General features: G+C 38.9%; 1 protein-coding gene across 1 annotated transcript in view; it reads right to left on the bottom strand.

Moving 5' to 3' along the window:
- The window catches only part of myh15.L (myosin heavy chain 15 L homeolog), a 51,830-nt gene that overhangs the window by 13,947 nt on the left and 21,020 nt on the right, over nt 1-16,863 (bottom strand). The window contains 15 exon segments of the mRNA NM_001091682.1: nt 597-715; nt 1,200-1,326; nt 2,018-2,407; nt 2,737-2,827; nt 4,585-4,730; nt 5,448-5,624; nt 5,732-5,974; nt 6,581-6,836; nt 7,014-7,150; nt 7,657-7,780; nt 11,312-11,429; nt 11,624-11,711; nt 12,396-12,463; nt 13,028-13,160; nt 16,405-16,584. Coding sequence (NP_001085151.1) covers nt 597-715; nt 1,200-1,326; nt 2,018-2,407; nt 2,737-2,827; nt 4,585-4,730; nt 5,448-5,624; nt 5,732-5,974; nt 6,581-6,836; nt 7,014-7,150; nt 7,657-7,780; nt 11,312-11,429; nt 11,624-11,711; nt 12,396-12,463; nt 13,028-13,160; nt 16,405-16,584 — 2,397 coding nt within the window.

Raw genomic sequence — 16,863 nt, 5'->3', positions numbered from 1 at the left:
CTCTGTCTGGAAAATCCTGAATTCCTCGGTGGATACCAATTTAACAAGCTGTACCCCAGTGATAAAGACATTCTTAGCATTCCGACACATGATGAAAGGCAGTAAAACCCAGAGAGCGCGCTCGGAGGTGTCAGCAAGGCTGGAAAAATATGCTAGAACTCCTCCACAAGATGGCGGTGAGTCTCCTCCACACGATGCAGAGAACACGCAGCCACCTAATGTGATCCAAGACCCATCAGTGCAACTGCTGCTCACAGCAATCACGGACTGCCGAGCAGCATTATCCTCGAAAATAGAGGAAGTGAAAACTGATTTATCACTCCTGAGGGCGGATCTGCAGGCGGTGAGAGAGCGTACAACAGAGGCAGAGAGGAGAATCTCCAGAAAAACCCCTGTTTTGTAAACTTACTTTTGAGACAGGGGCCCAGGGAATGTGCATTAAAACTAGCACTTCCATTATACTTAAATATACTATTACTTAGCCTTTTGTACATATTCTTTTCAGTACTTCCTTTCCTTGCTCTGAATATCCTAGAGGCCAGTACAAGTGCTGGAAATGGCCACATTTTAGGCAGCTATACACATGTATATATTACTTTTGTTTCCTCATCAAGTTGCTTTCTAAGGTCTTCAATTTGTTGAGTGAAGGAAGATTTCCCCCGAGACAGCTGACTGATTAAAGACTCCTTTTCTTCAAGAAGTCTTCCAAATTCCCCTAAACATTGAAATAAAATACTACCAGTCAATATAATATCAAATCTTGCCTTTAGGAACCAAATTATTAATGTCTGAGACAAAAAAAAACGTTGAATCCATAGTTAGATTTCATTTGAAAAACTGTTTTTTTTCTACATGAATTGAAATATAAGCTTTTGAGAATGATACAAACCAACATAAATTGAGAAAATTCAAGTCACAAATATTAAATACCATCTAATAAAAAAAGCTATAAAACTGTTTTGAGATTCCGTGTAAAATGTGCAGAGAAAAATCCACCCTTTAATATACATTCTGGTTGCCAAGCTCATAGACCCTTGGAAAAATGTACATTCCATGCTAGAAACAGGAAAATAATTTTAAAAATGAAATTTTAAAAAAAGTTTTACTGTTCCTTATAATATCCACAACAAGTGACTATTAATTTATGCAAAGCACTATAGTAATTGTGTCTTTTAATTACAACATGAAGGACGGCTTACCATTTTCAGTCTGAAGTCTCCCTTTCTGGGTTGTGAGATCATTTACTTGACGTATCATCTCATCTAGTTTTGTTTTTGTTTCATTCAGCTGATCCTCATATGTGCGGCAGAGTTTATCTGATATTCCCTGAAACACAGATGCTACTTAGCCATCTTGTGGAATCAAATGACAATAGTGGTTTATAGCCATTTTCAGAGGAGGAAATATTGGTACACTCATAGTAGTGAGAATTAGATATATCTGATCTTGTTTGTCTTTTGTATGATGATAATCAGTGGGTGACTGTCACTACTATTTGCTGGACTTTTATACGATTGCTGTCTGTCAACTAATGGCCAGAACATCGTCTGATTTGTTATTTTTTATTTAATCTGATCGGTTAGCGCTAGATCACTACATTGAAATGAACAATCTTTTGTCATGCAGAGAATAAAATCTGCACGTCTATGACCAGCTTTAAACATTTGAGGAGGTGGCATTTTAGAAGGATAAACTAGTGGTATGTGGCCTGGGAATCTTTTTCTAATTAGATGGATGCCATTTTATTAACCCAAGAAAGGCTAGGCTAGGATGATTCCTGCATCAGGTCCTTGTGATTTTTGCTTCATAATCAGAGTAAGAAAAGCACTGGGGGTGGTCATTGTTTATCAATGACAATAACTAATTACTAAACTAAACAAACTTTGTGACACAGAAAATCTGCCTTTCCACTTCCCAGAACCATATACAAGTAAAGATTTAAAGACATCCTATTGGCGCATTTCATTACAGTATAAAATACTGGAATGCTGACCCTCATGTTTTGATATGTGCTTACCTTTGCTTTGACCAGCTGTTCCATGCTGGATGAGAGATCATCTGCTTCCAGTTTTAGTTCACTTTTTTCCTTTTCAAGTTTCTGTTTAACTCTCTGCAAATTGTCAATTTGCTCCCCAAGTTCAGCCACTGTGTCTGCATGTTTCTTTCTGAGAGAGGCGGCTGTGGCCTCATGGTGTAGAGTCGCTTCTTCTAGATCTCTTCTGAGCTTAAGGTATTCAGACTCACGCTTCTTGTTCATTTCGATCTGAGCAGAAGAAGCTCCTCCCGCTTCTTCTAATCTTTCACTTAGTTCTTCTAATTCTCTAGCTAGATCGGATCTTTGTTTCTCCACCTTTGCTCGGGCAGCTCTTTCAGCTTCCAACTCTTCTTCTAATTCTTCTATTCGAGCCTACACATAACATACACCAAAATGACAATAGGGGATATGTAGAAATGTTTTAATTTGTCAATTTACTTTGAACAATCAAACAGCATTCTGTGGTGTTCTAAAGTGTTAGAATATAATGCTCAGTGGCAGTGTTGTGCTCTACTGCACCATGAAATCTATAAACCAGGAAAATAAATAAGCAGTGATTGAAAATGAACACGGTTCACTTTAAGAAGGGGTTGAGGATTACTGATTCTGAAAAGCTTCAATTTGGACGACAGTTTAGGAGATGTAAAACTGTCAGTATATTGCTAAATCTGCCAAAAAGATTTAGGAAAAATTTGGATTACCTGTAACTCTTTGATTTTCTTCTGGAGCTGTATCACAATTGCTTGCTCATCTTCAATTTTTGAAGACATCTGACTGATTTCAAATTCTTTTCTATTGAATCATAAAAGTTGTCAAATGAAGTTAAACGTAGAAAGACAGCAACACAAACATTATGGCAGGACCACTGTAATTAATTAACTAATTAATATAAAAAATAGAGAAATAGTTACAAAGTTGAATTACAAAACAATAATGGTAGGCTTTACGTTATGTAATTTTTCTGGTTATTCAGCAAGAACCCTAGTTAGTCAGATAAGTTATTGTAAATCTACAGTTTTATTACTAAATAAACTAATGTCCAGTCTCTTAAGGAGAACAAAACCCTGGTCAACTTGGCCTCCTCCAGAGCCCTCCCTCTACCTGATCTACACCACTTGGGACTCCCAAACTCCTTGTTCACTGTACCTGGTTCTTAAAATCAAAGTAGCACAGGGGATGGTAGACACCATATTGCAAGAATTCAGGTCCTCTTCTTTGTGATCTCCTGGCAGGAACATGTGCAATTGAAGCCGATTTGAAACTGACTTTAACTGTGCATACTCAGGGTCAACAATCACAGAGAAGAGGACCTGAAGGTGCACGAGATGGCAGGACATTTAGAGGATCTTCAGCAATGCAGTTCAGTAGGGGGAAGGAAGAGCGTTGGAGTGGGCCAAACTATTAAGAAGGGTTTTGTTTCATTTTGACATCCTGTCTCTAGGATAACTGATTTAGTGATCTATATTCCAGTACCATCATTTAGCAAATTATCTACTGTCTACTCAGATCTTTCTTCTTCTGTATTGCCCCTATCTTCTGTACTGCTGCCTTTTTGTTAGCTGTTCCTGGATATCACAGAACTACCACTCACCATGCTATTAGGTTGGTGACACACTCTAAGATTCTGGGGAGGTTAGTCGCCCAGCGACAAATCTCCTCTTCTTCGGGTGACTAATCTCCCAGAAAAGCCTTCCGGCCAGCTAGAATGTAAATCGCCAGCGGGATGGCACTTGGAGCACTTCGTTTTCTAAAGTCTCCAGAAGTTTGCTCACTATGTAAAGAAGTCTTTTTAAAGCACCCTGAATTATTAGCAAGTCTTTCCAACAGCATTCTCTCATTTGTTCCTTATCCCATTTTAATTATTGTGAGCATGGTCTTTTATTCCTTTTATTATATTCTATTATACCCTATTTGTCATAAGATTTTTATATAGAGGTTCATTTATTAAAGGTCGAATTTCGAATTTATGTGAGTTTTTTTAAACTCCATTAAATTCAAATATACGCAAAATTTGACTGGGGGGTTATTTATAAAAAAAATCGAATATCTAAAACTCAGACAAATTTTACCCATTTGAAAAATCAAATCGAATCTGAATGGAATTAGACTTAACTCGATTCAAGTTTTTTCACGAAAATAACCATCAAATGTCCGAAAGGTTACTAAGATGTCCAAATTGGTCCCTGGACATCTCCCACTGACTTATACATGAACTTGGCAGGTTTTAGGTGGCGAATTGTCGAATTTGAGTTCTTAAAGGGCCAGAGTATGATTAAAATTCTAATTCGATTTAAAATTAGAATCGCATTTCAATAATTCACAATTTAAATGTATTAAATTTATTTTATCCGAAAAATATTCGGATATTCAAATTTTCAATTTGACCCTTAATAAATCTGCCCCTAAGTGTTACTTAACTTGCTTGCTATATAAATGATCTTTATGATTATAACCATTCCAACCAGGCAGCTCATGGCCAACTGGTGTAGTTTTAATATAAAAGTTTGTATTAAGCTGAAACCAGCAAAGACTTGCTGAGATGATCTTACTTCTTTAATTTCTCTTCCAGCTGCTGTTTATCATTTTCAGCATCCATTAAGCTTTCCTGTGTCAGCTTTAGGTCTCCTTCTAACTTTCTCTTGGCCCTTTCCAGATCCATCCTGACCTTCTTTTCTTGTTCCAAAGATCCTTCAAGCTAATTAAAAAAACACAAAAAATAGATAAAACATTTTTATTTAGTATTACCAAAAAAGTTGTAAATGAAATTTTATCTGTTGTAACATGTAATGAATGTTATGAGTTTATTGCCTAATTATCTCTGGGTGAATAACAAGTAGTCACAAGCCCACTTTGTGCCAATGAGTCCATCCAACCTCCTCTGCCACCCTGGACCTGGCAGCAACTCCAGGGTCCCCACAGCGGGTAGTCAGTTTTCTCACCACACTTGCACCCAGTGATTTTGATACAACAACTATTTTAAATGCATGCATCTGAAGTCGCACACAACCACTCTTAAAACGCCAGACGCAATTTGCACAGAATTCTGTTAAAATGCAAGCACGTTTGCATCTGTTTTGATGCATCCTGCAATTATGCTGGAATTATGGCAAAAACACTGGTTTTGTGTCCCCAAAATTGCACTTTGCACTTGTGTGTAAACGACCAATGTAATGTTATACATTACTAATTGTATCTTAAATTGTACAAACTAAGAAACTGTTGCCTGCTCTGATGTGAGTATCTTATTTTTTTGCTGATATCTTCACTTCTCCTTTTATTCCATAGCTACTACAGGATGTATTGCTTTAATTTCACTGAGTAGGCTATGCTCCCAAGCAAAGATCTGTGTGTTGGAAGTTAAATGTGCACACATACAATCTGTATAAATGGAAACATTAAAAATGTTTCTTACATCATCTACTTGCTGTTCCAGTTTAGTTTTCATTTTCGTTAGTGAGTTAACTTTGTCTTCTTCAGCCTGAAGGTCATCCAGAGTCTGCTGGTGTGCTTCCTGCAATGCTTTCTTCTCCTTTGTCAACTTATTGATAGTGTCATCCAAAGATGCCATTTCCTCAGTTAAGTTTTTCACCTATCAAAAAAAAATTATGTTAGTAGAATAGCTACTCATCAACCCCAACCCCTAGACAAACTGAAAATAAAAACATAAAATGTATGTGTATTTATACAAATCCATACCTTATTTTCAGTTGCATGTTTTTCTTTTTCTGCTTTAGCCAAAGTTATTTCAAGGTCGTCAATATCTTTCTTGAGTTCTGAGCACTCATCCTCCAATTTTCTTTTCTTAGCAGTTAGCTCTGAGTTCATTTCTTCCTCATCTTCTATGCGTTCAGTGAGATCCTTAACTTTAGATTCCATCTGAATCTTATTTTTAATTAGTAGGTCACACCGTTCTTCTGCATCAGCAAACATATCTTGCTCCTGAAATAAATCACTTTGAATACTATTTTCTCCTTGTAAGTTAAATTTGTAAGACTTTTAACAACAGATATAACAATGTTATATTACATGTTGTACAGAATATATTTACCAATATAAGTCTTTGACATGGCCTTATATTGGAAAAAATACTCTGCTCCTCTGTTTCGAACATGAGACATCAAAGGAAGAAGGAAGTCGATGTGGTGCCTCTCACTTACAGTTTGTTTGGAGGCATGATAAGATCATTTATCTGGACAGACCAACCAACTAGTTGATAGACCAGTTGCTTCCAATGGGTACATTGAGTGATAATTAGGAAACTGGAATGAAATTGTTCTAAATGCCCATACATATTATTCAGCTAATTTAGAACTTAGACTTTACCATTTTGGAATATAACTAACATCTATTTAGTCGGTCCAGGCCCTTAGGTTTCCCAGCCTAGGCCTTTATGACACATATATCATTTAACACTTCCTGTATATCTATTAGGTTTGAGAGGGGGGGTCTACAATGTCTGGTTCTCTTACAGATCCATTATGACACTGACTTGAGATACTGCAAATTAATAATTTATAGAATTGTAATAGTCTTCATTTTACTCACAGCCTGCAGTTGAAGAGTTAGATCATTTTTTTCCTGCACCAAGGTCACTTGTTTTTCTTCAAGTTCTTTTCTTCTAGCTTCAGATTTTTCCAAAGCTTCTTTCAGCTTTTGGAACTCGTCTTTCATGTTTGCCATTTCTTTTTCAGTTTCTGCAGACTTCAGCAATGGTTTGATCTTGAAGAACAGCTTCATCCATGGCCAGTTCTTGACAGTCATAAATCCACGAATGTTCCACTGGATAACCAGCAATGCATCCCTGACAATAAAAAAAACAAATAGCTTTTCTAAAAAAATTTGGATATGATCTACAATAAGAAATAAACCTAAGTACAGAGATACTTAAACACCAAAGAAATGTAAATAGGTTTAAAGATCAATAAAAATAAAATCAGTTGTAATTTTTTTTTTTTGCACAAAATCCTGAATTTTCTACCTTCTTTCCAAAATTTTCTGGAATTCAATTCGCATAAGTTTGCCTCTGGCTCTTGCTTGAATCAATGTAAGAATCTTAGATAGTCTTCCATCTCTCATTTCTTCAAGATTTCCTAGGAGACCAGCTTTGAAAAACACCTAGAACATATACAATCATTATTACTGTATATTTGATGCCACCAGTTGCCTTTTGGTTTTCATGTTCTAAAATATAGAGACAGAGAGACTCTGGATGTATCAACAATATTTCATAAAGATGTACATTTAAAGGGATCTTCCACTCCAAAACTGATTTTTTTTTTTTTTGCATAATGGAAAAAAATTATTTTAACAACTTTCCAGTATAAATGAATCTACTGATTTTAATAGCAAATACATTTTAAATAAGTTTAAACATTTTCTTTCACTTTGCAACCCACTTTAGGCAGAGGACACATATATTCCATAGCTGTATTTGTAAACTTGGCTACTTGTTTTTATTATTATTATTAATAACATGTATTTTTAAAGCACAAACATATTGCACAGCTCTGATTTAAAAGTTGACTTCAGGTTGAATCTAACTCAAGCAACTTTAAAGCTGGTTACACACAACCTGCATGTATTACAAGGAGAATAGCAACTATAAACACATTGATAGTTACCTTTGTGTGCCCAAACCGATACTGGGTATGATCAATTTCCAATGTGCCCAAAAGCTTTTCAGATGCTTTTCTGCTATCTACAAACTTATCCTCTGGAATGGCACTTGGATTCAGAATTCGGTACCTGCCAGAAATCAAGGTTGGTACATAAATTTATTGTTTCATGTATTGTTTTAGGGGAATCTACCCCCTTTATCGGGAGCACTTGAGGCCTAATATTTATATAAATTGTATGCTAGCCTTCTATAAACACCATCTCACTTTCAATGCCCATTCACAAAGTCTGATCACGGTACTACTTTTGCTCCTGAACAGAATAAAAAAAATGATCCCTTCAAACTGGAGATTTACTAGGCCTCCATTTAGATGCATCATTAGTGGAGGTAGAACAGGAAGAGCAATAGCTCACCCAACTACTCCAAAGTATTTGTAAGTAAACAGTAACATAGTAATGTTTATATCATTAAGGTTAAAACATAAATGAAAAAGAAAAACTGGATTTCCCTAATGTAGGGCTGCATATATTTTAACATTCTCACAATATATTATTTCTGAAGGGGAAAGTTGGCTTGAATTTGATTCACAGAGAGGAGTCTAATATATTTACACCCCCCTCCCCAGCGAATCATGGGAAAATGTTGCATCCCATTGCCTTGCATTGATTTTTAAGTCTTTCCCAACATGATACAATTCTCTATATTAAAGAGACTGTCAGGGGAACTATATTCTACTTTTGTATAATTGTACCTCTACCCTTTAGTACCAGTCCCTAATAGAATACATATGCTGTATGAATGATCAATTCCAGTGCATTCTAATATAGCCTGCAGCATGCATTCTATTTGCTGATTACCTAATTATCCTCTCTAGGGATGTCGCGGACTGTTCGCCGGCGAACTTGTTCGCGCGAACATCGACTGTTCGCGCTCGCCGAATGTTCGCGAACGTCGCGCGACGTTCGCCATTTTGGGTTCGCCTTACCTGGCACTTTTTTTTGACCTCTCACCCCAGACCAGCAGATACATGTCAGCCAATCAGGAAGCTCTCCCTCCTGGACCACCCCCACACCCCCTGGACCACTCCCCTTCCATATATAAACTGAAGCCCTGCAGCGTTTTTTCATTCTGCCTGTGTGTGCTTGGAAGAGCTAGTGTAGGGAGAGAGCTGTTTAGTGATTTGAGGGACAGTTGATAGTAACTTTGCTGGCTAGTAATCTACTTGATACTGCTCTGTATTGTAGGGACAGAACTCTGCAGGGATTTGAGGGACAGTGAGTTTAGGTTAGTTAGCTTTGCTGACTAGTAATCTACCTTCTACTGCAGTGCTCTGTATGTAGCTGCTGTGGGCACTGCTTCTGATCTCATCTGCTGACTGCTGTAATAACCCAATAGTCCTTGTAAGGACTGCTTTATTTTCTTTTTTGTTTTTTTACTTTGCTACTATAAGAGCCCAGTGCTATTAGTCTAGCTGTGTTGGGGAGTGGGACTGGTGTGCTGCTCCTCCTAGTAGTTCACCACTACCAGCACCAACCAGAGTCAAAATTGTTACAAAGTATCTTATTTGCACCTGTTAGCTGTTCTGAGCTCTCTGCCAAAAGCCAATTAAGTTAGAAACTGTTTTTTTTCTGGCTGTTCAGTGCAGAGAAAAGAGGGACTTTCCAGTACAAAAGAGGGACAGGGGGTTGAGTGGTCAAAAGAGGGACAGTTGGGAGGTATGCAAGTGCCACCTAGCTGTGTGAGCTTTTTCACATTCTGTCTAAATAACAAAAATAATTCCGTGTCCGTAAACATCACCTGAGTGATGTTTTTATAGCAGCAATAATATATTCCGTATCCACTACTGTATACGTTGCCCTTGCAGGCATTGTTTGCCCAGTCTTTAACCAAGTGCCACCTAGCTGTGTGAGCTTTTTCACATTCCGTGTCCAGAAACATCACCTGAGTGACGTAGTGTGATTTCTGCCCTTTACAGCACAAAACGCAGCGCTGTGTCAACAATGTATTTTTCAGATACATTTTTGCCCTTGATCCCCCTCTGGCATGCCACTGTCCAGGTCGTTGCACCCTTTAAACAACTTTAAAATCATTTTTCTGGCCAGAAATGTCTTTTCTAGCTTTTAAAATTCGCCTTCCCATTAAAGTCTATGGGGTTCGCGACGTTCGCGAACCGTTCGCATTTTTGGACGCAAGTTCGCGAATATGTTCGCGAACATTTTTTCCGCCGTTCGCTACATCCCTAATCCTCTCTATGTTTGCATTTTATCATAAAATCATGGTGGGAAATATTTCATAAACGATTTAATCTATAATCTTAAATCCATTTATTTATTCTTTAATGGGAAATGTAATGGCAAAAAAAGTGGCAAAAATGTATGCCTCTTTCCTTTGTGTGAATTTAACATAGCTTTTGTGAACCTGGAAATTCTTTTGCGACAGTGGAAGAAGGATTGCGAATTTTATAATTTGCGACAGTGTGCAGTGTATGCAATTAAACTTCATACTGACAAAGTTATGTTTTCTCCAAAAGTTTATGCCACCTTCAAGCACTAATGGTGCGCAATGAAATAAAAGACTAACAAAGAATATTATACTGTATTGCGAAATGCATATTTTTGATCTTATTTCTCTTATCTTTCTCTTATATTTTTGCGAATTTCTATTAACATTGCACATTTTTATTACATTCTCCCTTAAAATGCAATTTGAAGAGTTGTGCTGATATATTCACAAGGGAAGCTCATCCCTTTAATGATCAACACAATGGAATTTCTAGGATTTTTGGCTTGTGTAGAAACCAAAGCAGTTCTGTATTAGTTACATTTCATAAACATCTGTAATCAAAGGGACAATTTGGGGCAAATTTACTAAAGGGCAAAGTGAAAATTCGTCAGCGTCACGTAATTTTTCCACTTTTTAGACTGTTCTAGAATAAATAATTCTGTATATGAACTGTATATGAACTTAGGTCCACTTCGCAAATGACAAAATGACCTCTAGCGCTACTTCGCACACTAACGACAGGCAAATTTGCACTTTGGCGAAGTGACGTAACTACGCTAATTCAGTAAGTTGCGGATTTTCATGAATGTTACCTCTTGCGCCAGACTTGCCTTCGACCACCTCAGACCAGGCGAAGTGCAATAGAGTAGATAGGCTGAAAAAGATCGTAATTTTTTTGGGGGGTACCCTACTTCCCCCCTACATTTCCTAACATATGGCACCTAAACTATACAGTGGGCACATGTATAGGGCAAAATAACAACTCTATTTTATTTTATGAAGCATACCCAGGCTTGTGTAGTGTAATGTATTTGCTGCTACATATACGTCCATTGTATTTTAACTTGGCGCCGTATGCAAATTAGGCATCGATAGCGTAACATCGCTTTGCTTGACGAATTAACGCTAGCGCAACTTCGCTACCTTTCGCCTCCCTGAGCACAACCTTGTATTTTAGTGAATTAGCGGCGCCCTGGCGAAGTGTGGCAAAGTGCAGCGAACCCAAAGCTGGCGCAACTTCGAAGGTAAGTAAATTTAACCCTTTGTCTGTGTTTCAATTGGTATATACTGCATAGATATGTAGAACCCAGTGCAGTCTGCTTCGCACCAGTAATACATAGTGCTGAATGTTAAAATGATTTTTGATTTATGGTTACCTCTGCTTGAAGTCAGCATATAAAACCCTGTTTGGAAACCCTTTTCGGCAAATACGAATGCCCTCTAGTACACCATTACAGCGAAGTTGGTGTAGTACCAGAAAAGGATCCATGGCACCTAGTTAAAAATAGTATAATCCTATGTTACAATCAAAATATGTTTAGTAATGTATCAGATTAACCAAAAATCATTCAATCAGAATCATTCCTTTCCTATTCAGAGGATGGGAAGTCAGAAGTGAGACAGGGATGTGACCCTCTTTCTGAGAGAATCATTTCCATTTAACCCTGGACTAAATTTTAGAAATGTACCTGGAGTTTTTGTTTCATTAGGAATAATGCATCGTACAAAATGTGGTGATGTTGATCTAAGATTTGTCATCAGTTTATTCAGATTCTCCTGAAAGTAAAGATGATAATGAGTGTACGGTAATTAAAGGGAGCGAACATGAATTGAGAAACAAAAATGGGGTAAAGGTCAGAGACAGATGTGTGTTAGCATTCACTCTTCTAAACTCTTCACTATATATGTTCACTTAACCTAATTCAATGTAAAATGTAAGCACCAATTGAAACATGATTAGGATGATGACGTCATTCCGGCGCCTCTTTTTGAAACAGGAAATGTGTATTTAAACTACCTTTGTATCATTAGCACTTTATCCTTGATAAAGGCCCCACAGTGGGTCGAAACGTTGGATGCACGAGTGATGTATTGATGAACAAATAAAAACCTTTTTTTTCACATGAATTTGGAGTGTGGGTCCATCTATAAGAATTATATATATAACAAAGGCTCTGGGCAGATGTACTAGAGCACTCCAAAGAACAACATTGTGTCTCTTAAAGCACCTATGCAAGGTGCAGGGCACAAAATTTACAACCTGCCACAGGAGAGCAAAAACCGACTCTTCTAAAACATGTACCTGTTTGCACTTTGCACCCTGTCCTGCACTTTCGATTAGAGGAAGCGTTGCATTCAGATAAGCTATGTAAAATGTTTCATTAACATATGGAGTGTAACATCCCTAGTGGTTTTAAGGTTCCTTTAAAGAAAATTTTTTACAATAAAATAGTACATTACTTTGTGCAAAGAGGACACAGTTTGGAACGAGGCACCTTTCTTGCGTTTCTTTTCTCCACCATGGTCAGCTGCAAACCAAAAGAGTGAAAAAAATGAGCCCAAAGCAACCAAAATGAGCAACACCTTCTCTATTCCTGCTCATGTATATGGTACCATGAATTGTGCATTCATATTGTCGGTCCTCTTTAAATACAAGTGCACTGTAAATGTATATACATTTGCTAACATGTATTTGATTAGCTTTTAAAGGGAACTAAAACTTCCCTCGTTTTTTTAACTTTTTACCCAGGTTGCATGGCAGTGATTGGTGTCCAGGAAGAAACAGAATGGAAGTCAACCCATGATCCTGGCCCAGTGGTCCTGCTTACCAATTACTGCTATACAACCTAGGAACAGAAGTGACTGAGCCAAGCATGGCACCTGCCAACATTTCTGCATAGCTCTGAATTTCCAAAACTGGTCCAGGCAAACACTAAATTTGGGTGTAGTTGGGGTGATGCACTTAGGACAGGGGAAACTTGTGCTAACAGTTAAAAACTGAACAGTAGAAAAAGATCCAGTTGTCTCTTGGGGTGATAAAATATGTGTACAGAGCTCTGTTTTAAACATTTCTACTCCAGTAAGTCACTCACCACTGTCTGAACTGACATAGTTTTCAAACAAACACCCAAGGAGTTTGTTGGAAGATTTTTGGAAGAGACCTACAACGGTTTCATTTAGCGGATCCTTGTTCTTTTGCAGCCAGCCTATAATGTTGTATGGAACCTGTCAGATACGGGAACAGACAATATCTTTATTAGTATTATAATTATGAATTAAAGGTTAAGGTGAGCTTCCCCTTTGATTCAACAATGCTAAAAATAGTTTGAAGAAAATGTTGGGGTCAAGTTTAAACCCACCTTTTAAAGATTATATTGGTATGGTATATAGTACAGTCATCCAACATGACTGAATACTTAGGTCAGCTTTTTCGAGTGGGGTGCCACTCGAAACGTTGCATCTTTGCATTTGCTACCCTGACATGTGACCATTAAAGGCATTTTAAAAGAAAAGAAACCTGGAGTGCTGTCGTTGACAAGATCTATTGACAAATGCCAAAATGAAGAACTGGTTAGTGTACAAATTGTGCACTGTGAACTACTATACTGATATACTGTAGGTAACAGATGTGATGTTTTAGCAGTATTTATTGGCTGTTATGCCTTATGCTGTTCGAAAGCTGTTCTACTTGAATGTCTTAACACTGCCTTTATTATTATTATTATTATTATTATTATTATTATTAACATGTATTTTTAGAGCGCCAACATATTGTGCAGTGCTGAAAAATGAATATGCTTTTCCAATAAATCACATGCATTACATACATATAACATATATAACAACCAGTACCAGTACAAAAGGTGAGAAAGGCCCTGTGCAAAAGAGCTTACAACCTTAAGGGGAAGGGAATGAGACACAAAGTGTGGGAGTGGGCAAGATCAGAAATAAGCAAGGTGAGAGATGTAGCATATGGTATCACTTGGTAGCTAAACAGAGTGAGGGTATGCTTCTCTAAATAAGTGCGTTTTAAGAGATCTTTTGAAAGCAGAAAGGTTGGGAGAAAGTCGGATAGACCGAGGGAGAGAATATTAGAGAAGGGCTGCAGCCCTTACAAAGTTTTGAATGCAAGCATATGAGGAGGTAATGAGAGAAGAGTTGAGGAGCAAGTCAGCAGAGGAGCATAGTTAGTGGTTGGGTGAGTATCTCGAGATGAGTTCAGAGATGTAGGGTGGGACAGAGTTATGAAGTGGTTTAAGTGTCAGGGTGATTAGTTTGAATTTTATTCTGAAAGGTAGCGGAAGCCAGTGCAGGGATTGGCAGTAGCATGGTAGAGGAGGAGCAGTTGCTGAGGTGTATGGTGTCTCTGGCAGGGAAGGCCAATTATTAAAGAGTTACAGCAGCCTAGACGTTATATGACGAGAGAATTAATAAGAGTTTGGCGGCATCTTGGGTGATAAATGATCGTATTTTGGATATGTTCCTTAGGTGAAATTGACATGGTTTAATAAGTGACCGGGTATGAGGAGTGAAGGACAGGACAGGATCTAGAATATCCAAGGCACCAAGCCTGGGGAGGCGGGGTGATAATGGAACTGTTAACTACAATAGATACTTCTGGAAAGGTAACCAGGACAGGGCAATGTCACGAAGGCCAATCGAATGGAGGGACTGGAGGAGGAGAGGATGATCCACAGTGTCAAATGTAGCTGAGAGATCAAGAAGTATTAGTAGTCAGATGTGGTTGTGGCTTTTGCTGTTACAAGGTCATTAGTTAGTCGGGTTAGGCAGTCTCAGTGGGGTGTTGTTGCCTAAAACCAGATTGTAGGGGGTCCAGCAAGTTATTTTCAGAGAAGAATCGTGTTAAGGTGGCCATACACGGGCCGATAAAAGCTGCCGACAGACCAAGTCGGCAGCTTATTGGCCCGTGTATGGGGGCCCCCGACGGGCTTCCCCGATCGAGATCTGGCCGAAAGTCGGCCAGATCTCGATCGGATGGGGTTAAAAATCCCGTCGGATCGCGGCCGCATCTGTTCGTTGATGCGGTCCCGCGATCCGACCGCCCGTTTGGCGAACGCTAGGATCCGATCGTTGGGCCCTAGGGCCCACGATCGGATCAGCCCGATATTGCCCACCTCAAGGTGGGCATATCGGAGGGAGATCCGCTCGTTTGGCGACATCGCCAAACGAGCGGATCTATCCGTGTATGGCCACCTTAAGTCATTAGTGTTGTGACATCCAGCAGGTGAAGCAGTGTCAGTAGGAGACAGCCAAGTTTCAGTAAGTGTGAGAAGGAAAGGAATTGATGATGAACTGGTCATGTATAGTGGTGAGTTTGTTGCAAATGGATGGGGCATTCCAGAGAGCACAGGAAAGATTAACTGGGTATAGAGATAATATTTCTGCAACATTGGAATTTACACTGAAGGGAAGGATACCATGGCTGTGATATTACTGGGATGGGGTAAGGGCCAGGGATGGAGTAAATGTTAAAAAAAAAGCTAGGTGAGAGCAGGATTTGTAAGTTCAAAGTTTGTACGACGTAAATGAGTTACTTGAAACAGCAAAACAGAGAATTTTATATACTTCATACAGTATGTGGCAGAGAAGGAGAGAGGCTGAAATGAAACCTCTGTAAAACAGAAATGGTTCTCACAGCCACCATCCAACACCCATAACATTACAAAAGTGTTTATTACCTACTCTCCCCAGGCCTGATTTGATAATTTACCACATAGGATGCTACCAATATGCTGATTCACTTTCTCATTGTGCCACATATTGACTACAATACTGCAACTCTCTGTTAAGGTGGCCATACACGGATAGATCCGCTCGTTTGGCGATGTCGCCAAACGAGCGGATCTCCCTCCGATATGCCCACCTTGAGGTGGGCAATATCGGGCTGATCCGATCGGATCCTAGCGTTCGCCAAACGGGCGGTCGGATCGCGGGACCGCATCAACGAACAGATGCGGCCGCGATCCGACGGGATTTTTAATCCCATCCGATCGAGATCTGGCCGACTTTCGGCCAGATCTCGATCGGGGAAGCCCGTCGGGGGCCCCCATACACGGGCCAATAAGCTGCCGACACGGTCTGTCGGCAGCTTTTATCGGCCCGTGTATGGCCACCTTTAGACTGTCACCTCTCCAGTTCATAATAGATGCTGCCTCCAGGCTCATACACCTTATCAACCACTCCTTTAGCATGCCACTCTGCCAGTCTCTGTACTGGTTTCTGATACAGAAGAAAATTCTAACTGAGCCTGCCATTCACAGCATTTGACAACTCTGCTTTCCCTTCATCTCACCAAACCACATATCACAATCTTCTAGCAATCTTTTCCTCAGCACCTGCATGTAACGTGTATATTCTATGTAAACACCTGTTGTGCAGTGCTTAATACTTAATAAAAATAATAATAATACAAGCAACAGCATTAATAAATAGGTATAAGACTACTTACCACACCAGCATAATGCACAAGTTCAAAATGTGCTTCATACTTCCTTTTCTTGTCAAGCCGAGGTTTTTGGAGGTTAGGTGACTTTCCAAGATGGTTGTCATAAAGCTTAGATTTAAATGTCATATCAGTTGCCTTGGGAAACATGCACTCCTCTTCTAGGATTGACATAATACCGAGAGGCTAGAACAAAATGGCTTTATTAAGCTAAATGCAGTCACAATTTTTTTCTTCATAAATAGTTAACCTGGAAGCTCAACTGCATGCAAAAACCTGCATATTTAATCATAATGTTAGATTAAATGTGCCTTTATATGGCCACTGAGCTCACTGGTGATGTCTAGTGTAGATTTAAAAGATTTTTTTTTGCAAGAATTGCATACAGGTGGGTAGGACTCCCCGAGCGATTTTGTCACGATCCAACGCGCTGCGACAAAACACATGCGAATTGTCGCGTCAGAT

The sequence above is a fragment of the Xenopus laevis genome, chromosome 2L (assembly GCF_017654675.1).
Source record: "Xenopus laevis strain J_2021 chromosome 2L, Xenopus_laevis_v10.1, whole genome shotgun sequence".
Classification (NCBI taxonomy): Eukaryota; Metazoa; Chordata; class Amphibia; order Anura; family Pipidae; genus Xenopus; species Xenopus laevis.
This window is presented reverse-complemented; position numbering and strand designations above follow the sequence as displayed.